Raw genomic sequence first — 22,060 nt, 5'->3', positions numbered from 1 at the left:
GGATTTTGATGTAACTTGACATAAATGTTCACTATCGTGAGACAGATTGTTGTGCGCAAGTACCAGGTCCCTAGGTCTAAGGTCAAGGTCATGCTTAGAGGTCAAATGCCAAATTCAAGAATGACTTTGTCCGGAGCATTTCTTCTTTATGCATGGAGGGATTTTGATGTAACTTGACACAAATATTCACCACCATGAGGCACTCTTGTTTTTTTAGAGTTATTTCCCTTTGTTGTTACTATAAATAGCTTATATTGTAACTTACTTATTACAGGCCATAGGGAAAAATCGAGACCAGTTTTCTGTGGTACAACATGCATGTTACATCCAATTTTTAGGTGTATTTGACCTATTTCTACCTGGTAAAGATCTTTGTGTGGACTTATATGGATTTTTTTTTTTTTTTTTTTTTTACTATAAATAATGTTACCTTTTTGATAATCAGCCAAATATGCTATATGAAAACAACAATAGGGTTTTATATATACAAATTTTAATCCAAGTCTTTTGTTTATAGCATACTGTATATATAGTACAATACTGTTCATACATCATTGACAGATATCAGTTCATTATGCTAAACTGCAGTAGAGAAAATTAGGTGCCTTCCTGTAGGGGACTTCGTATTGCATGGCAATACTTCATTCACTTGTTTGTCATGAGCTATTCATTAACTTTAGATTGATCAGTTTATTTGCCCTATTATTTTGAATTTACCTGTAAATTCAGTGATTGCAAATGTAAAAAATTGTGGCTGTCATACCAAGTTCAGCTTCAAGTGTTAAGTGTATTGATTTGCCGTTTCTTTCAGTTGGAATCATTCTTCACTCTTCCTCCACACGAGCGCAAGTTTGTGCCGCGAGAAAAAAAGCACTTGCAGGCATTACTAGATGTAGGTGGTGCAACGTTGAGTAGTTCATATGACAGAAGTGGTTCCGCATGTCATTATTATATTGTTACCTGCAATGCACTCTGGGGAAAATGGTGATGTCTTCAGTCGTAAAAAAAGGGAGAAAAGTTTACTTCTGTTTTTCTCCCTTTGGTGAGAATGTTTTTATAATTACAAAAATGAAAAACTGTTTTGTGCAGTAATTGATTTTAATGCCATAATGATAAACATTTAATAAGACAAGAATATGATTTTATTCGTCCAATCAGGATCTTAAGAAATTTTCATTTGGATAAAAGGGGAACAACTCTTGTAAATTTCCTTATTGTCGTGTGCCTTGTTAAATGCTAATGACTTTTTATTCATTGACAAGAATAAACAAAAGAAAAATCACCAGTATGGGGCAGGGCTCCAGAAATTTTGATAACTCAATCGGTCCGAAACGAAAATCCTGAGTCATCGGCGCTACCCCACCCACCGCATTCCCAATATTACATATTTTGTAAAACGTGATAGGGTAAAGAAATAAGCATGTCATGCATTAAAACTGAGTTACCAGTCACCGCGCGTTACCATACAATGAAGACAGTTATTCAGTGTTATGTGTGATCGTTACTTTGTTTAAATTTCAATGTTTTTCCGAGATAATACGAGGCATTGACACCGTGTGCATAACTAGTCTAAAAGCCAACGCACGTGACTTCGATACCGTATACACGGCAGATTCTTTGTGATGTTTCCTCATTCTTTGACGGAATTCTATAAAATACAATGCGTCAAAGTGAGTTACACGACACATATTCTCTGCTAAACAGCCTCAGTATTTAAAGAATACTCTACCGCGGACCGAATGTGTACGTTATTTGAACGCTGAGATCGAATTTCCCGCATGTATAGTACCAAAACGTCACGCGGGTTTGCCACGGATATTTCATTTCACTTACGTTGTACTTCAGTAAGCAACTACATTTTATAAAGTTAAATGTTCTCTTCTGATGTAAACAAAATTTCATTTTGAAACGTTTTTTAAAAGACCGATTTGATAAACAGTGCCACTCCGGTTTTCTTTATCATTCGTGGTTACCAGTCCTTTTTTTTCTTTTTTGTACAGTCGGGTTGCAAAGACGATTTTCTGCATTTGTTTCAACTGGAGCCCCAACAAATGAATCATGTAATTTTTTCAAATCAAGTAATTATAAAAATTATTTTTATCGGTTTTCCGTGTGATGTCTCATTAGATCAAAGACCTATAATGTACAATTATAGCTCTTTGATTAAATGCAGCGACCATTTGTTTGTTACCGTGATCAAACATAGCCTTTTGAAATAAACCATCCGTCGGATTCTAAATAAAAGAAGTGGATCCCCGTCGAAATGATTTGGATCCAGTCAGAAACGTTAGGAAACCAGTCAAAAATGTTTAATACACAGCAGTCGGCTGTCTGCAAACATTAAAGGATGTGCTGCGCGAGCACTGATTGCGTCACGCGCTAATTACGGACCGATTATCAAAGTGGCAATCAGACCGATTGACACGTTTATTGATTATCTGAAGGTGCGACCAACAATTTCCTACTTGGCTGGTGATCGTGTATTGAGATATCAGACCATAATTTATACTTTTCTCCATTTTTACGGGACCGATTTTTTTCGTTTTTTCACTTCATGAATCGGTCTGAAAAGTCAAAAATCGGTCCAAAACCGACAAACCGGCAAATTTCCGAAGCCCTGGTATGGGGAAAGGGCTTATTTGCTGATCTTGAAATCAGGGGAGGTAAAAACTTATGGTGATTTTAAAAAACAGCAAAACTGTTTTCACAGGTCCAAGGAAATATGTTTTGGCAAATTCTCTTTAGTCATTTGGAAAAAATAATGTAATCTCCTGAAAGAAAATTATCTGATTTTCAGTTTATCGGTTTTCACTTTTGAAAATAGCACAATGATTTGAAGACAGTCACCATTTTCTTACAGAGGTAGCAGAAGCACGCTATAATGTATTCATCGTATATTTAGATATCCCTGCAGAAACATAGCTGCTTGCTTATAACTGCACTATATATTGCTTATTACATAACCATTTTCTTGCTGAAACTAACAACGAATTTAACATGCTAACTTACACGATATTGTACGATATTGTGAAATATGACATGACTAGAGAAGGATCTAGATGTTTGAATGCTGAAATGGAGTATCTGGTGTAGAAAAACAGAGACAGATACAGTAGTTTTGTAATGTTTTTAATGTATATTTTTGTTTCAGGAATGTTACTGTAAAGTAAGAAATATATGTGAGGGATTTGATTCACTTATTTTGGTTTTTAATTATTTTGTGAAAATTAACCCTCAGAAAAACTCAAAATTTAATTATTTTTATAAAAAAGAAATTGCTGCTTTTATAATATGAACAACTAACATAAAGCCTTGTGACCATCAACATTTTTTTTAATTTCACCAAATTTGATCATGCAAATATAGCTGATAATACAGTTATTAGTTTTAGAAATTTGATTTTACAAAGTAAATAAAACTTCTACTGTAATACCAGTACTCAAAATTAACATAAACTATAATGCGTTAACCGCCAACCGTTTAAACAAACGCATGCCACTAGTCGGAACAAATTGAATTATTTTGAAGAATTGACCAGCACTTGATAAACAACAAAAATTACCTGAAATATTAGGTGATTTTACTCAAATTTACTTTAAAATTTCCTCGGTGATTTTTCTTGGTTTTTAAGAAAAATTCCCAGAGCATCAACCTATGCGAAATGCTTCTCCTTGCAAACCATTTGCAGCAATCCCTGGCTTGAGTATGTTATGTAGCACTTCTCGGGTTTCCATATTTTCAGCTTTTTTAAGGAGTTAGCTAGTATAGCTGGATAAAAATGGGTCTGCGGTTCCTTGCTAGTGTAAGATGGGTGTTCCTATATAGGGATGTACCTTTTGCTAAAACACTAACTTTGCTGACGTACTTCATGGTATACGTATTTATTGGAAATGTTATTTATAAAAGTAATGTTAAGAAAGTCTGTCATATATAAAATCTTTGGAACATTCATAATATTAAAATATTCATATTGATGTTGTATTTAACAGTTAAATATATATATGTTTCTGTTGTCTGTAATTTTAATCAGAATACTAAAATACTAAGTATTATAATTATAGGAAATAATCGTGATAATGTAAGTCTCGAGTCAGACATTGCAATGCTAATATTCGATATATGGGCCCATAGAAATTTGTTAGGGTGATTGTTAGGCCATTTGCAGATTTTGGGTTTTCATTAAAAACTACACATTAATTACACATGTTAAAGGTTAAGAAATTCAAAGGTCAAGGTCATTTTTAGATAAAATAAAAACTGTTCCCCATCAAGAAATTGAGAAGTTTTGTCTTTTGCCATCCAGAAGATTATTTCATTGTAGGTCAAGGTCACAGTGACCTTAAAACTGAAAGAAATTTTAGATGAATCGCTGACCTAAGATGATTGCCAATATTGGATAGATGACCTTCATTGTTTTAGTGATAATCAGGTCAAAGGTCAGGCAGCTACAACATCATTGATATTGAAAAATGCATAACCAGTTACCTCTAAGCTTTTAAGGATTGGTGGTAGGGGTGGGGGCTTTGTGTCTTACAAACAGCTCTTGTATAAAATTATTGAATATATTTGCAGCATGAATTGATTTGAATTGACTTTGCGGAGAATCAAAGGCATGATGTTAAAGATTGTTAAATTATTGAGAGAAAAAAAAGTTACCAATGGAAAATTGAGTTCTGTGTTTTAGATAGTGTTTCTTTATGAAGCAGTAATCTTAAGCATGCTGTAAGAGAAAAATACATGGTTTAGTAAGGTATGCTGATGAAAAAAAGCATGACATTTGCATTGGCTGCATTATAAAATAACCAGAACCTTAGTTGATCTTGAGTAAGAACATGGAATCTTTATGAGCAATGGTATATATAAACAACTGTCTGGCTTCAAGCTGCGTGCAAACCAGAGCTTTCAAGATTTTTTCGCACTGTTTTTGAAGTTTTCAGCTTTAGAGAACAGCCTTCATGAATAAAAGTAATGCAAAGTAATGAAAAATGTGTGTTTATCATTATTAATATAATTAACAGGCTTTTATTTGCATTTCAGTTTTAAGATTATTGAAGTTTTGACATGAATATCACATGCACCAAGAAAATTTTCCCCTTAGCATGGAGTTAGTGTTTTCTAAGCAACAAATCAAATAAGGGCTGAATAAATTTGTTCCCTTAAAAAATTTTTTAATGCATTAATTATGGTGAATTTATGTACAGCAAGAAATATTTTTTATTACTATTGTGTAAGGTATAATTAAAGTTACTCTGTCGGATATAATAAAAAGTCGTGAAGTTACTTAAATATGAAATGAATAGATACGTCCACTCCGTGTGTTTGAAGTTCAGTGCAGATGCTGAAGACATTTGGTTAGGTTGCAGCTTTTTTTATGTGCACATTTTTTAAGCCTTTAGAAAAATGTTTTTATAAAATCATAAGAAATTCACATCCAAATTGGATCCTTCAGTATTACTGAGAATTAAAAAATGCATAGTACAAACTAAATCTCAATAATATGATTTTCAGATGAAAAACAAAATGTTATTCGGAATAAAGCGTTAGTGTTCTTCCGAAAGATTTACCTCTTAGAAGTACAAGTAGCTATATACCAATGCTAGCCCTTATTTTGTTTGTTGCTTGCCTGTTTCTTCTACCTTCTGACCAGGTTTTGAATGTTTTGCTAATTTTCTTTACTAATACTCTTGCAGCTAGAGGGTGTGTTTAGTAAACAGAGGGACTCTAGCACAAAGAAACGCTCCGACAAAACAGAAGACACCGCAGAAAAAGTAGGTCACATGATTCTTTATATGTACTAAAACATGTTGACGGTCTGGGGTATTTAGGTCAGAACACTCAGAGAGCAAAACATTACTGATTCTGTATTTTATATCTTCATAAGACCAGAAAAATGTTTTTAGCTCACCTGTCACAAAGTGACAAGGTGAGCTTTTGTGATCGCGCGGTGTCCGTCGTCCGTGCGTGCGTCCGTAAACTTTTCCATGTGACATCTCTAGAGGTCACATTTTTCATGGGATCTTTATGAAAATGGGTCAGAATGTTCATCTTGGTAAATTCTAGGTCAAGTTCGAAACTGGCTTACGTGCCGTCAAAAACTAGGTCAGTAGGTCTAAAAATAGAAAAACCTTGTGACCTCTCTAGAGGCCATAATATTCAATGGATCTTCATGAAAATTGGTCAGAATGTTCACCTTGATGATATCTAGGTCAAGTTCGAAACTGGGTCACGTGGGATCAAAAACTAGGTCATTAGGTCTAAAAATAGAAAAACCTTGTGACCTCTCTAGAGGCCATAATTTTCAATGGATCTTCATGAAAATTGGTCAGAATGTTCACCTTGATGATATCTAGGTCAAGTTCGAAACTGGGTCACGTGGGGTTAAAAACTAGGTCAGTAGATCTAAAAATAGAAAAACCTTGTGACCTCTCTAGAGGCCATATTTTTCATGAGATCTTCATGAATAGTGGTCAGAATGTTCACCTTGATGATATCTAGGTCAAGTTTGAAACTGGGTCATGTGGGGTCAAAAACTAGGTCAGTAGGTCTAAAAATAGAAAAACCTTGTGACCTCTCTAGAGGCCATATTTCTCAATGGATCTTCATGAAAATTGGTCAGAATGTTCACCTTGATGATATCTAGGTAAAGTTCGAAACTGGGTCACGTGCGGTCAAAAACTAGGTCAGTAGGTCTAAAAATAGAAAAACCTTGTGACCTCTCTAGAGGCCATATTTTTCAATGGATCTTCATGAAAATTAGTCAGAATGTTTACCTTGATGATATCTAAGTCAAGTTCGAAACTGGATCACGTGGGGTTAAAAACTAGGTTAGTAGATCTAAAAATAGAAAAACCTTGTGACCTCTCTAGAGGCCATATTTTTCATGAGATCTTCATGAATATTAGTCAGAATGTTCACCTTGATGATATCTAGGTCAAGTTTGAAACTGGGTCAGGTGGGGTCAAAAACTAGGTCAGTAGGTCTAAAAATAGAAAAACCTTGTGACCTCTCTAGAGGCCATATTTCTCAATGGATCTTCATGAAAATTGGTGGGAATGTTCAGCTTGATGATATCTAGGTCAGGTTCGTAACTGGGTCACGTGCGGTCAAAAAATAGGTCAGTTGGTCGAAAAATAGAAAACCTTGTGACCTCTCTAGAGGCCATATTTTTCACGGGATCTTCATGAAAATTGGTGAGAATGTTGACCTTGATGATATCTAGGTCAAGTTTAAAAGTGGGTCACGTGCCTTCAAAAACTAGGTCATTAGGTCAAATAATAGAAAAACCTTGTGACCTCTCTAGAGGCCATATTTTTCAATGGATCTTCATGAAAATTGGTCAGAATTTTTTATCTTGATGATATCTAGGTCACATGTGCTCAAAAACTAGGTCACTATGTCAAATAATAGAAATAACGACGTCATACTCAGTTCAACACTGGGTCATGTGGGGATAGGTGAGCGATTCAGGACCATCATGGTCCTCTTGTTTGTATTTAAGATGAACTTTGTAAATTTTAGTTTTAAGAACTAGAAAATGACGTACATTTAAGGCGCACACATATCAAAAATACCTTATAATTTAAAATAAGTTGTTGTTGTTTCAGTTCAGATGGTTAGTAAAATATTTTTTAAATTGACTATATGGAAATGGAGAGCTGTCCTACTTGCCCCAGCTACGCACCATGGTTAAACTTTTTTATGCACTTTCACTTTATCTCTGTTATTACTTAATGGCTTTGATTCGTCAAATGACAAAAGGGCCATAACTCTCATTCTTCATATATTATGTGTCCTTGTTACTCAGAATTTCAGGTTAAAGTTTGGATGCAGTTTCACGCTATCTCTATTATTAGTATGTGGATTTGATTCAAATTTGAAATAGATGTTCCACATCAACAACCTAATTACATGACACATGATCCAACATTTCATAATGCCCAATTTTTATCCACATCAGGGGGAGGGGGGTATTAATCACTCCAGTGATAGCTCTAGTTTCCACAGATGCCCTAATTCATTATCAAGCATGAAAATAGTCGAGCGCAACTTCTCCTACAAAAGCTCTTGTTATCGTTGATCATTAGGCTCACATAATTTAAGATGAGGGACCCATAATGACAGTTGTAGAAATCTTCATATTTAAATATTCTCTGTTTGAGATGTCTGCATTCTCTGTTTGTTGTGGAAAATCGTGTGCTTAAATTTAGCTAAGTTATAGAACAAATAATGCAGAAATAATGTATGAGAATCCGTTATTACACAGAAAGTCCTGATTATCATGATGGGTGCTTCACCTTAATTTTATCGAGAACGATGTATTTACTAATCACAACCTGAATTTCAAATTCTGCTTCTTGAAAGTATTTTCTTCTTTACTTATAAATCTATATTCTAGAACTTTATATATAGAACTTTTTCCATCATGACTTATGTATAAAGCTTTTTTAACCAACTTTCATGATATAATTCTTATTTCTGTATCTTTGGATCGCTACTATAAAAGGACAATTATTGTTAGCTATACAAATATAAAATATTTGGACCTAAGTATTTTATGGAAAAAAGATCTACAATGTTGATTTAAAAGAGTTTAACAAAGTCTTTAGTTACCTCCCCTGATGTGAATTTTCATTTTTGAAATTTTGTACTTCATAGAATAAATTCTTTTTTCTTAACAATTTGTATAATACCAGATTGATAAAAAAATAAAGAATTCTTCGAAATAAGATGCCGTATTTAGAAAATAAAATTTTGCCTTTTATAACATATTCTCAGATTAACATTTATCTAGCTTTAAGAGAACACTGAAGTTCTTTTTCAAAAAAACTTTTTTTTGCAATGCCTGCTGTATCTCTTACCGTTCATGATTCTTATCTAGGTGATGCAGGAATTGAATAATGTGGACTTGTATTTGAGATATATCATTATTTTGTAATTTGGACATTGTTCTTTTTGACCCGCCCTAACTTAGCTCAGTAGGGAGAAAGCTGATCTACGGATCATCCATGACGATATGATAAAAGACTCTGTGTATGAAATCGTATGTCCTTCACCACTGATTTATGTAGGGAAGTTGGCTGTTATATGCAGAGAACACGTTTGCACAAGTACAGAATCAAAGAATATTGGTTAGGTTAACTGCGCACTGTTACATAACAGAAATACTGTTGAAAAATGGCGTTTTACCCAAATGAAACAAACTGTTCTACTTGAAACTTTTGCAATTACAGTTTAAGATCAATATGTCAAACTCACTAGTCTTGTATTCCAACAGTCTGGAAGAAATTTCCAAGTTCCATCAAGATTCCTTCTTAGTGAATGTATTTTCAAATCTTTTAAGTAAATTCGACCAACTGCCACTTTGGGTAAGTTGAATTGAACTTCAAGTTTCCTTCTCAAGCCGATTTCCTGCGCATTTCCATCTCCATGTGTCAAAGTAAAAATATGTTGTGTACATAATGGCATCATTATGCCTTGCAAATGTAGATAAGTTTCAAATCTCAAAATATAGATATAGTGTATTTTTTGGCTGTTTCTAATTTAAACATTCTCGAAATGTTTATAAAATGTTTATTTTGGTTATATCAAAATTAAACATTCAGTGACTTCAAATTTTGAGATATAGAGTTTGAACTGTAATTTAGATGAACATGTTTTCTAGCATTTTCAAAGCTGAGGCTGTAGGGCCATATTTTGTCAGGCACACAATTATGAACATGATCAGAATTTATTTTCAGAAAGAAGTTGAGAATTTTGTTTATATGATTTTATCTCTTTTCCAGAAGTACAATTTGTACCACCAGAAAGTCTTGGTTAGACATTTTTATCACCTCTGTGTGGATTTTCACTAAATTCTATCTTTTAACAAAAAATACAATATGGTCATAGGTGTTCAAAAGCACTGTATATTTTACTGTATAGAGAACTTGTAGAACATGTATCCAGATGCTTCTATATATATCAGACTCTTAGAATAGTGTTTTGTCAGCCTTTTCAAATATTTGTGTCATTTTAAAATGTCCTTCTGTAAACACAGTTACAATGTAACATTCTGCTGTGTATTGGATATTGTTAATGTTAGGAGTCCATCTATACCTCAGTGGTCAGTGCATTGGTTTCACATGCAGCAGGTTGTGGGGTCAAACCATACTTAAGGCTGGACTTCTCATATTAAAATGTCAACAGTGTCTGTGATCACAGTCCTGTGTAGGTGCTTTTTAGCTCCATAGAGCAAGCAGTGCTCATACTGAGCTTTTAGAATCATTGAATGTGAATTTCTCATTCATCCTTCACAGTTTCTTTAAAGTATATATCCTCCTAAACCACAAAGTCAGTTCCTGGCAAACTGTGTTCAAACTTCACAGGAGTGGTCATATTTCAAATTCCATTAAATCTAGGTCATCCATGCAATATTCTGCTTAATTGATATGGCAGTGAAAAGGAAAATCTTAAAAGATCATCTAAGAAATACCAGGCCCAATTTCAAATTAATTTCACAGCAATGTTCCTTGGATGATCATCTACAGGTTCCTTAAAGTTATTTTGATTTGTTAAAAAAGCATGGTTGCCAGGGGTCCAGGCTAGGTTTTTCTAAATGGCTATTCTCCTCTAAAATTGCTGGCCCGTCTTTGAAATAATTTCATACAAATATTCTTTGGGTTACCTCCTAACAAATTAATTTCTTCAAATCATTCTGCTGTGTTTAAAAAGATGCCACATTGTGACATGGATGTTTTAAACTTATTTGGGGCTATAGTTGAAACTTTGAGAACTATTTTGTCAGAAACTGCTGTCTTGATTTCAAAATAATTTTACAAAAAAATTCCTTTTACTCTTTACCAAAGTTGTTAGAGCCATCTGTGCAACTTGGTAGAGTGAGCTAGGGCCATCATGTACCTGTTATTTAATGTTAAAGGGCCAGGGGAAGTTTCTGGAATTGGAGCATCTTCTTACATTGCTCTGTCTTCAGTAACCTAAAATGACTAATATTCTTCTAGAGGAGTCGCCCATATGGGCAACCTGTTGCTGACTATAAATAAACTTAAAGAAAAACAAAGTTAATAATACCTTGAAAAGATTTTTGATCTATTACTTGAAGGTAGCTTTGGACTCAAATTTTCTCACAGATGACCTTGCAAAGGGGCATTTATTCATGCACTAGGAAAATTCAAACACATTTCTTATGCCTTTGACTTGCTCTCTGCACTCTGCCTTTGATAAGTCAGATATTTTCTGAAAAGGAAGATATTCATTCTCCTTTCCTTAATGCCTAAGTATCATTAGAAATTATCACAAAGCACATTTTATCAATGCAGTGTTTGGTCTAGCACAGTTTTACATGATGTTGCTTTGCCCTCATCTGTGTAGTTCTGTAAAATTCATAGGTAATAATATCAATATTAGGAGTTGTTGCCTCGGATTATGACTTTTTAGCTCCCTTGAAGTTTGTTCAGGGTGAGCTATAAGTACAGGTGAATGGTTTGGCATCCATAGTTCATCATCCTGCATCAACATTTTTACTTAAATATCTTCTCCTTGTAAACTACTGGTTGGAATTACACCAGATTTGGTCTTTACCATTCTGGCATGAACCTCTCTTGAATAAGTTCAAATTCTTTGTCTTAACCCCTTTCAGAGACTGCCAGAGCAAAAAATACAAAAAGTTTTTAACAGATTTTCCTCAGCAAACGTTTGATGGGTCTTCACCAAGCTTAATCTGTAGTACCAATGGTCTAACCTCTTTCAAGATTGTTCACAAGAACCCATTACTGAATTTTAGGACCATCCATGGAAAAAACAGAAAAACATTGAATAACTTTTAACAAACTTGTTAATGAATGTTACAACAAGTTGGTCACAAGGTAACGTCAAAAGGTCAAGGTCCTCCTCTGGAAAGTGACTTGGGCCCATTTGGGCATCTTCTAATACAGTACTTATATTGGGACGTTGTTTTCTGTGAAATCAGTGTATTAGATTTCTTCATTTTGTTTGATAATTAAATTTGATGGTAAAAAGAGAATAGCTTTAAACTGAAATGCCTGGAAATGATATGGTGCTAGACATAAATGTATGCATCTTGGCAATCGGACATTTATTGTGTGAGCGTTTGTTGCCTTGCAGAGACAAGTGTGTGTAACTAACTGACATTTCCAGTAGAAAAAAAGTTTGCACTTGTAAACAATTTTAAGCCATGTCAGTCTTTCTTATTCTGATGGTTTAATACAAGACTGCAAATGGGTGCAATACAATTTTGTCGGTTAATGAATAAGTACTGTCTAGACAATAAATTAAGTTAAACACTGGTTTAGACACTGTTGTAAGCTTATTTAGATACTCTGATATTGCATCTTGCCAATGCTGACACAAAGTTCTGGCAAAATTTCTTCTGAAATTACGTACAACTTTGGTGGTCTGCCAACATTCAAGGAGACTGTTTCCACTAAAGGAGAAATTTATTGATATTAAGGAGGTGTTTTGTTTTGTAAAAATAGATGTACTTGTATTTTTGTCGTTATAAGATCAGGGAATAATTTTCTATTTTATCATCATTTATAACTCTTCTTTTCTATATCTTGACAAGAATTAGCATCAGTTCAATGGTTTCGTCTGCAAAAGAATTTTGAACCTTCCATTGATATTTATGGCAAATGTCTATATAGTATTCCATTCTTCCTCATCAAAGGAAAATGTTTAGATGGTTAAGATTAATAAATTTTGTGTAAAATTTGCTATGTTTTGGGTGAATAACTGGGGAAATGTGCTCATATTTAAGGATCTAAAAAGTAAAACAGCTCTCAAAATTCTTATAAGAATAAAATGTAAACTCTCCCTAATCTTCTGATTTGTTATATGAGCCGCACCATCAACATAGTGCATTTGCGACCAGCATGGATCCAGACCAGCCTGCGCATCTGTGCAGTCTGGTCAGGATCCATGCAGTTCGCTTACGGATTCTCCAATTGCAATAGGCTTTGAAAGCGAACAGCATGGATCCTGACCAGACTGCGCGGTCTTGATCCTTGCTGGTCGCAAATGCACTATGTTGGTTTTCTCGTGTCTTGGCTCATGTACAATTTACTTAAAAAGTGTTCTAGGTGTTTGATAATTCGATCAGGGTGGTACTATAGATTGGATAATTTTCACTTCACATTTATTTTGTGATTTGATAGACATAAGACTAGAATTCCTCTTTGGTAATACTTCTGGATATAATGCAACTAGTCATTCACGTGTGTTCTAAATTCACAATTCACTTTCTTTTGCAAATATTAGCAAAATTAAAACCATCACAAATTTCACTAAATCTGCTGTACTTGATTTCATAAGTAAATGTCCGGTTATAATTCTGTTGTTTATTATTTCTGTGTGTTAAGTTTTCAATGATGATATCTCTTCTTAATTCATTGTTATAGTTTCCTGACATAATGCTTACAGTTCATATTTATTATAAATTGATGGAACTGTTATCAACATTGTAGGCAGTCGAGCCGATTCAGGACACCACATTGCTGTTACATTTCTTTGGAAGGAGAGGAAATGATGTGCTGAAATATGAAGATTTTCACAAGTAAGTGTTTGTTTGCAAATATATAAAACAGTCAAAAGTTGATCAAGGTCACAGTGCTTGAGTTACCAAATAATTCAAGCATCTAAACATCCAGTAGTAAATACTCTTGGTTTCTTGAATTCAAAGGGATCAAACATTTTGCTTTGAGATAACCGAAATCTGACTTAAAAGTGAGTTTTTGCACAGACAATGTTCTCGTAACAGGACTGTTAAAATCTTGACATTTACAGTACTTATTACTTAATACTATTTTAGCAGTCTGGGAATGTAATAATAGGAGAAAAATCATGTTGTAATTGGTCTCTCTGGCATCGGTGAGACGTTACTGCACACAAAAAAATGTGTATAATTATTATCCTTACACTATTATGAGACTTAAGGCAACAGATGTATATAAAATACATCTTTTTACAGGTTCATGACAAATCTTCAGAGTGAGGTGATTGAGCTGGAATTTCTTGAGTTTTCTAAGGGTATGCTGACAATCTCAGAGGAAGACTTTGCAAATATACTTCTGCGTTACACAAACCTTGACAAGCTTGAGATTGGAGAATGTCTTGAAAGGGTGAAGCAAAGGATGCCAGAAGAAAAGGTTTTAATATTTTTAGCTCAACTATTCATAGAATAGTAGAGCTATTGGACTCGCCCATGCGTCCGCGTCCGCGTCCCGATTTGGTTAAGTTTTTGTATGTAAGCTGGTATCTCAGCAACCACTTGTGGGAATGGATTGAAACTTCACACACTTATTCACTGTGATAAAATGACTTACATTGCACAGGTTACATAACTCTATTTTGCTTTTTTACAAAATTTTGCCCCTTTTTTGACTTAGAAATTTTTGGTTAAGGTTTTGTATGTAAGCTGGTATCTCAGTAACCACTTGTGGGAATAGATTGAAACTTCACACACTTATTTACTGTGATAAACTGACTTACACTGCACAGGTTCCATAACTCTATTTTGCTTTTTTACAAAGTTATGCCCCTTTTTCGACTTAGAATTTTTTGGTCAAGTTTTTGTATGTAAGCTGGTATCTCAGTACTCACCAATTGGAATGGATTGTAACTTCAGACACTTGTTCACTGTCATAATCTGACATGCACAAAGCAGGTCCCGTTAACTTTATTTTGCTTTTTTACAAAATTATGCCCCTTTTTCAACATAGAAATTTTTGGTTAAGTTTTTGTATGTAAGCTGGTATCTCAGTATCCACTAATGGGAAAGGATTGAAACTTTACACACTTGTTCACTGTCATGATATGACATGCAGTGCAAAGGGTCAATAACTCAACTTCGCATTTTACAAAATTATGCCCCTTTTTCAACTTAGGAGTTTTGGGTTAAATTCTTATATGTAAGTTGGTATCTCAGTACCCACTAATGGGAATGGATTGAAACTTCACACACTTGTCCACTGTCATGAGCTGAAAAGCACTATGCAGCTTCTATAACCCTATTTTGCTTTTTTACTAAATTATGCCCCTTTTTCGACTTTCGTATTCATTCAATCGACAAGGCTGTTGAATAGTTGAGCGTTGCTGTCCTCCGACAGCTCTTGTTATATAAATTGTTATTATTCATTTGGTCTAATTGAATATGGTGGATTCATTTGCCATACTATAAGCATGACCATTGTGACATGTGCATGAGGCGGTCGTGTTGTTGTTATTCATGTGATACAAATCCTTAACATGCATTTACAAATATTAAATGTTACATAAGCAGAAGTCAATAACTAAGTCATGAATCATGATTTCTTCAAAATTGCCAGACTTTTCTTAAATTTAGAGATTGTTTATTAAAATCTGTGTCATCTTTATTCTTGCCAAAAGTAAGAATGTCTTTGGTTGAAGTGTTATGATATCACAAGACCAGTAACCATTCAGTTATTTCAGAACTTGGAAGTCTCCCAAAAGTACATTGGGTAGACTGCAATGTTGGAAATTTTGTGTGACAACACATCAGCATTTTCAATTACGTCATTGTTGCCTATGAAAGCATTTTGTAATGTAATAACCAGCTCAGTCTTTTGTAATTGGAGATCTTGTTCAATATATTCATCATTTAGCAATGTCTCGACTGTAATTGATATTCCTTTCCGATGATCAGATGTCTGTAAAATTGAATAAAACTATCCAAATATGGTTTCATGAGCAATAGTCATGCTTCAGTTAGTGCAGAAGACCATGCAGGCTGATCATGGCCTGCACTGTTCGCTATTCAGTCAGTAAATTTTCATTGAACACCCCTTTGAATAATAAATGGTATTGCCCAAATTGAATGATGGACCAGTTCATTTGGAAATTTAGCAGGCTAAAGGTTAAGTTATCTCCACAGCTTCTACGTCTTACAGTAGAACTTACTTTGGAGGACTTGATTTGTTATGTTGCAAAACTGAATGGTTAAAGCCCTTTAAAGCAAGCCAACAATATAAATAGTGAAAATTGTCTTCATCTGTAATATAATCTTTTGATTTTATTTCAGGGAATAACTTTCGAGGAGTTTAGACAGTTCAGTCAGTTTATGAATAGTTTAGATGACTTTGCAATTGCGATGAATATGTACACATATGCCCAGCAACCTGTCTCAAAAGGTAAGTATACCAAATTGATTAAATTAGCAGGTCTGGTTTGGAGACATCTGTAATGGTGCCTTTTTTATAGCCCTGAAGGGAGGCATATAATTATCGTTAATAGTAAAGATTATATTGGAAAAACTGAAGCCTGTCTAACAGAAAGCTGAAGGAAAAAGTATACGTTGACGGTATGGTCAGTCAGAGTCTTGTGAGCTCTTTCAAAAGTATATAATAATAGAAATGAATTCTTATAAAATTTTACAAACAAACATAAATTGATATTCTTACATATTCTCAGTTCAGCTAAACAGATAATGTCCTATTTTATTCAAAGAATTTCTGTTAGTTATAAATGAGAATGATTGTTCCAGTGTACATGTGCAATATGTCAGTAAAATTTGAAGTTTTTTTTATCAGGTTTTCTGTTTTAGTTAGATTTTTGAATTTTTTTTCCTATCTTTATCTTTTGAATTACAGAGGAGTTCCAGAGAGCGGTTAAGATCTGTACAGGGACGGAGCTTGGTTCTCACATTGTTAGTACTGTGTTTAACATGTTTGATGTGGATGGAGATGGACATCTCAGTTATAAGGAATTCATTTCCATTATGAAAGACAGGAAGCATAGAGGCTCAAGGGTAGGTATAGAATTTTGTAAAATGACAGTAAAACTAAAGTTCTCTTTAATATCGCATTCTTAGAGGGTGTCTTGTTTTAGTATCAGACAGTTTGCATTTATGCATTCAACTACTTTGCGGCATATGCATATTGCATACAAAGAATCTCAAACTGAAAATATATTTTCTGCAGATAAAGTTTTTCTTTGTGAATGCGATTTTCTTTTAGAAATGATTTATAGCAGAATCATGTTTTAATATATTTAACCACAACAAAGTTGTTATACGCTGGGGGAATAATTTTCATGAGAGCATAGCCTTAATAAATTATTCATCACAGTGTGTAACTGATTCTGAGTGTTTAATTATATTACAACTTGGTTCTTCTATATTCATTGTCCCATGTATGGTACAAAAAAGCAGGTAAAAGTGAAGTCAGTCTGACCGTGTTTTGATAATATTAAAGCATGGCGAGGGTTACCCTTCCAGCAGAATAATTAAGAATTAAGTAGGTGTCTAATGAACAATATTGTGCATCCAGTAATTAGTTCAGTGTGCCAATTTAGTGTAAAACCATTCTATTCTATTGATTTGGTTTTCTATTGATTTGGTTGTGAAATGTCTTATATATAAAATAATAGATCAAATGTGGTATTAATCCCTCCCAAAGCTTGTATAGTGTCAAATATATGTGTGATGTCAATATTGCTGTGTTTTAATGAAAATAGACTTGTTTTTATTCAATATTATTGATTGTAATTTTAGCTAATTGGGGTAAGTGTCATGCTGGCATGCCATAAACCATTTTAATTACCTTCATTTCTCAATAACTGGCTGTTCCAAGACAGTGTCCCATTGTTCCAAGACCGAGTCCTTATTTGCAACCCACTGCTTGTTTAGTCATATTTTGGGGTGTGAGTTTTGTTATATGTTTATGATTTTCTCCGACATTGACTGAAAAAGAGGCATTTCCTTCAGAATTTACCGTGTTGATAGATGTTTCAAGTGAATTGTCTGCTAATCGTGTGCACCTTCCAAAAATAAAATCATCCAATTTTGGGCCAGGCTTTCTTGCATACTGGCTGAACTGAACTGAAGTTTACATTGTCTACAATTAACAGAAACTTCTTTTCTGAAACTGCAGGTCAGAATTACACTAGTCTTGGTCTGTAGCATCATTGTAAGGTCCTCTCTCAAGTTTGCTCAAATGGCCCTGCTTGGCAGCTTTTAGGGGTGCAATACCTAAAAAAATAATCTAAACAACTTCTGCTAATGAACCAGTTGATTAGTCACCAAAGTTAGTCTGTAGCTCAAGTGTCAAGTGGTTCTGTTTAATAGCTTTTACAGTCTGCCCAAACTAAGAATTGAAGAATCTTTAGAAGACTTCTTTTAATAATCATCACCAGAGTTGGTCTGTAGCGTGATAGCATCCTTGTGAGGTTCTCTCTCAGTTTAGAGCTAAAAACAGAAAACAATGACTTTTCATGAACCATTTGATGAATGGTCACCAAACTTGGTCATTAACAACTTTGTAAGGTCATTCTCGAGTTATACAAATGGTCCCCTACTACATTTGTTTAAATCATGCCCTTGGGGTCAAAATTGACTTTGCCCATGGGGTTCACTGTTTTTGCATAGACTTACATAGGAAAAGTTTTTAAATTCTTGTTTAAAAGTGTGTTAGCCTGTACTGAGATATTTGGCGTGTAGCATTGTGTAGTGGTCCCCTAACAGTTTTGTTTAAATCATGCCCTTTGGTTCAAAATTGGCCACTCCTTTTACATAGACTTGTATATTAAGAAAAACTTTAAAATCCTTCTTGTCAAAAACGTCAAGACACTGGGTTTAGATATTTTGCATGTAAGCCTTTTGCAGTGGTCTTCCACCTAGATTTTTCAAATTGTGCCTCTGGGGTCAATATTGGCCCTATGCGGAGGTCACTTTCTTTTGTAAGAAAAATGTTGAATCCTCAAGCCCGGGAACTTAGATTTTAGGCATGGAGCATCGTGTAGTGGGCCTCTAGCCAGCTTGTCCAATTTATGCCTTTTGGGTAAAGATTGACCCTGCCCATGGATCACTTGTTTATTTAAGAAAAATCTTCTTGTCTGAAGCTGTGGACATAGAGCTTAGATATTTGGCATGAAGCATTGTGTAGTGGACCTTTACCAAGTTAGTTCAGATCATGTCCCTGGTGTCAAAATTGGCCCAGGTCATAGGGGTCAGACTTAGAAAAAAACATAGAAAATCTTCTTGACTAAATTATTAAGGCCTTGGGCTTAGATATTTGGCATGTAGCATTGTGTAGTGGTCCTCTAGCAACTTTGTCAGAACATGCCCCTTTGGTCAAAATAGGGCCCACCCTAGGGTTCACTTGTTTTACATAGACTTAAGTAGGAAAAACTTCGATAATGCAATGCTGTGATAATCATATGTTGCATTCTGCTACACCCTAGAATGCTTACAGTCATTAACAATCACCTTTCATATATCATATAAAAGCTGTGAAATGAACTATAAGTGGCATGTACCCATTTGAGTCTGGTGAATGATATAGGGCCATCATGGCCCTCTAGTGTTCTGTTATTTGTGGGTATACAAGTGCATTGTTACTGCCCCAATAACCTTAGAGTCAGACATTCCTGACTGCATCTACAACCAGTAAAACATAATGATGTGAAGATTTGATGGTATTGGTTTTGTTGATTTTTTCCTGCAGTTCTACTTTAAAAACCAGTGTTGGAAATACAAGAATTTAGTCAAAAATAAAACAGGACCATCCATATCTATGTTTGTTTGTTTCGTTGGGTTTAATGTTTAAAGGATCAAACTTTATTCTGTGATGAAAACTAGTTCTACTTTTGAACACTATTTAACTTTAAAATACATGTACTACTTTACATTAGTTCTAGTTGCAAGTTTTAGATGCCTGTTCTGAAAACAAAACCATAATTGAGCCGTGCCATGAGAAAATCAACATAGTGGGTTTGCGACCAGCATGGATCCAGACCAGCCTGCGCATCCGCACAGTCTGGTCAGGCTCCATGCTGTTTGCTTTTAAAGCCTATTGGAATTGGAGAAACTGTTAGCGAACAGCATGGAGCCTGACCAGACTGCGCGGATGTGCAGGCTGGTCTGGATCCATCCTGGTCGCAAACCCACTATGTTGATTTTCTCATGGCACGGCTCGTATGTATTATGGAGTTATGATGGCCATCTGTTACAGTAGCTACAGCTTTCAAACTTTACATGATGACTTAGCACCACTAGCCAGCCAAACATTGGAGGACTAATGACCTTTGTTGCAGGATGCATAACCATTGTAAATCACTAGGCCTGCACGAGTTGTCCCAGGAAAATCTTATCTCCCATGCAGTTACTAAGTAGTTGATTTTTGGGTCAGTGGCTCAGAGGTCAAGGTTTTGAGGAACCTGTTTAACTTTCTTCAAAGTTTCTTGATATTTTATCTTAGAATCCCTCATCCTCATCCTGCACTCCCTTTCGCATCCCTCCACCCTCCCCCACCCCAAAGTTAATTATTGTTTTTAAATGTCATCTTTTTTACAGACCTGTCCTATTTTGCTTGCCAATGGCCATGTTATGCCCAGTTAGGCAGAGCTCTCAATGCTCTTTTTTTCCAGCCCTAAATCAGCATACACAACAGTTCGGATGCTTTTAAAACTTCAGTGAAAAATGAAGTTGTTTTAATTTTCGGAAACTTCAAAAGCTTGTCAAAGTTATGATATTTGCAGTTGGTTTTTCAGTCCCACAACCAGCACATACCAATGAACTGAACTGCTTTCAGAGCTTGACATGTGAAAAATGAAGTTAGTTTGGTTTTTGAGAAACATCCAAAGCATGTGTGGTAAATGTAAAAAAAAAAGTATAATAATTGCTGAGGTTGTGTACAAAATGGAGTTATTGTAATTAATGAAAAACTTTAAATCTTTTGAATTGTCATAGTCTTTGCAGTTTATTTTTAGTCCCACAGTCAGCACACACCAAGAACCTGGAATGCTTCAAAGCTTGTTTGAAATGTAATAATAATGATATTTCTGTATGTTTTTCAGTCCCACAATCAGCACACACCAAGAAGTTGGGATGCTTTCAAAGCTTGTGTGAAAAATGAAATGAGATCCTACTGATAACCGGCAGTAAAAATTACATCATCATTACCTAGAATGTAGCCTGGATGAGAAATCATGTGATAGTGTCCTAGGATCAACTCTTCTTCCAAGCCAGCTGATCCAGGAACACAAACCTAGAGAACTCTACTGCTTGAAATATTTAACCACTAGCAAGATCATAACTGGATAAACTTTTTATTAGTTATTTATTCTGTATCCAACAAAGTGACTTAAGAGTAGTTATGCCTGTTTATAAGACTAGAAATGATGCTGAATATTAATCAAGTTTTATCCGGTTCATAACGTGAAAATTTGGTGGGTTGGCGTACGATAATGAAAGCATTTGTAATCGAAAGCTCAGACCTGTAATTTTCAATGCATGTTTGCTAATTTATTTCAAAGTCAAATATGAAATTCAAAAATTATGGTACTAGTTCATTTTAATAAAATTCATTTAATGCATGTGAAATTGTCGGCTTATCACTTTAATCATGGCAAATATTTCTGGTCATTACTTAATCCGACCTATAGAATCTTTCATTTGCACGTAAATTGATATCGGCACGGGTGTGTATTTACAGTAGAGGTCTTCATACATCAAAATTCTCATTGGAATACACATCTTTACACGCATATTGTTTTGTCTTGATGTTTTTCTAAATTAGAATTAAAGAAAAGCTGAAGGTTTCCTTAAGATATTTTTTATAGTAGCATAAAAATTTCAATTCATCAAATACCTACATTTTCATTTGTAATTTCCTAGATTATTTCTGAAGTGAAAAACGGGAAAATCCATTCTAGCATTGCAAGAATAAAGTACGACAAATTTCGTTCATTCTTAAGGTCAGAAAGTTCTTTGATCAATTGTAAGAAATATATACTATTTTTGAATATTTGTATACAATGTTTTATGGGTTCATACATAGCTGGAATTGGTTTGGAATGTTGAGTATATGAGTTCAGAAGCTATTTTAAGATCGTGGAAGAGTTTGAGCCGTAGTGTAAAATAAAGTTTTATCAGCTACTTTTCTTTTAAGCAATGGGAAATTGTCAAATATGGAAACTTCTAGCAAGAGTAATTTTGATATTAGCCATTTTATAAGTCAAAATTCAGACTAGATGCATTGTGATATTGGCTTTGCTGTAATTCACTGTTAAGTGATAGGCAGTGTAATTTTAT

At 34.5% G+C, this 22,060-nt stretch overlaps 1 protein-coding gene across 6 annotated transcripts in view; it reads left to right on the top strand.

Annotated features, from left to right (window-relative positions):
• The window catches only part of LOC123557621 (calcium uptake protein 3, mitochondrial-like), a 144,388-nt gene extending 123,268 nt beyond the window's left edge, over window positions 1-21,120 (top strand). For 2 of the 6 annotated variants that reach the window (XM_053543954.1, XM_053543955.1), the window contains 8 exons: window positions 812-892; window positions 5,691-5,768; window positions 9,783-9,812; window positions 13,479-13,567; window positions 13,982-14,159; window positions 16,052-16,160; window positions 16,620-16,777; window positions 20,824-21,120. In XM_053543954.1, coding sequence (XP_053399929.1) covers window positions 812-892; window positions 5,691-5,768; window positions 9,783-9,812; window positions 13,479-13,567; window positions 13,982-14,159; window positions 16,052-16,160; window positions 16,620-16,777; window positions 20,824-20,898 — 798 coding nt within the window. In that variant the 3' untranslated portion in view covers window positions 20,899-21,120. The remainder of the gene's footprint in view (window positions 1-811; window positions 893-5,690; window positions 5,769-9,782; window positions 9,813-13,478; window positions 13,568-13,981; window positions 14,160-16,051; window positions 16,161-16,619; window positions 16,778-20,823) is intronic. The other 4 variants (XM_053543957.1, XM_053543956.1, XM_053543958.1 and 1 more) reach the window with 4 other exon arrangements.
• The last annotated feature ends 940 nt before the right edge of the window (window positions 21,121-22,060 follow it).

This window comes from Mercenaria mercenaria, chromosome 5, assembly GCF_021730395.1.
Source record: "Mercenaria mercenaria strain notata chromosome 5, MADL_Memer_1, whole genome shotgun sequence".
NCBI classification, from domain to species: Eukaryota; Metazoa; Mollusca; class Bivalvia; order Venerida; family Veneridae; genus Mercenaria; species Mercenaria mercenaria.
This window is presented reverse-complemented; position numbering and strand designations above follow the sequence as displayed.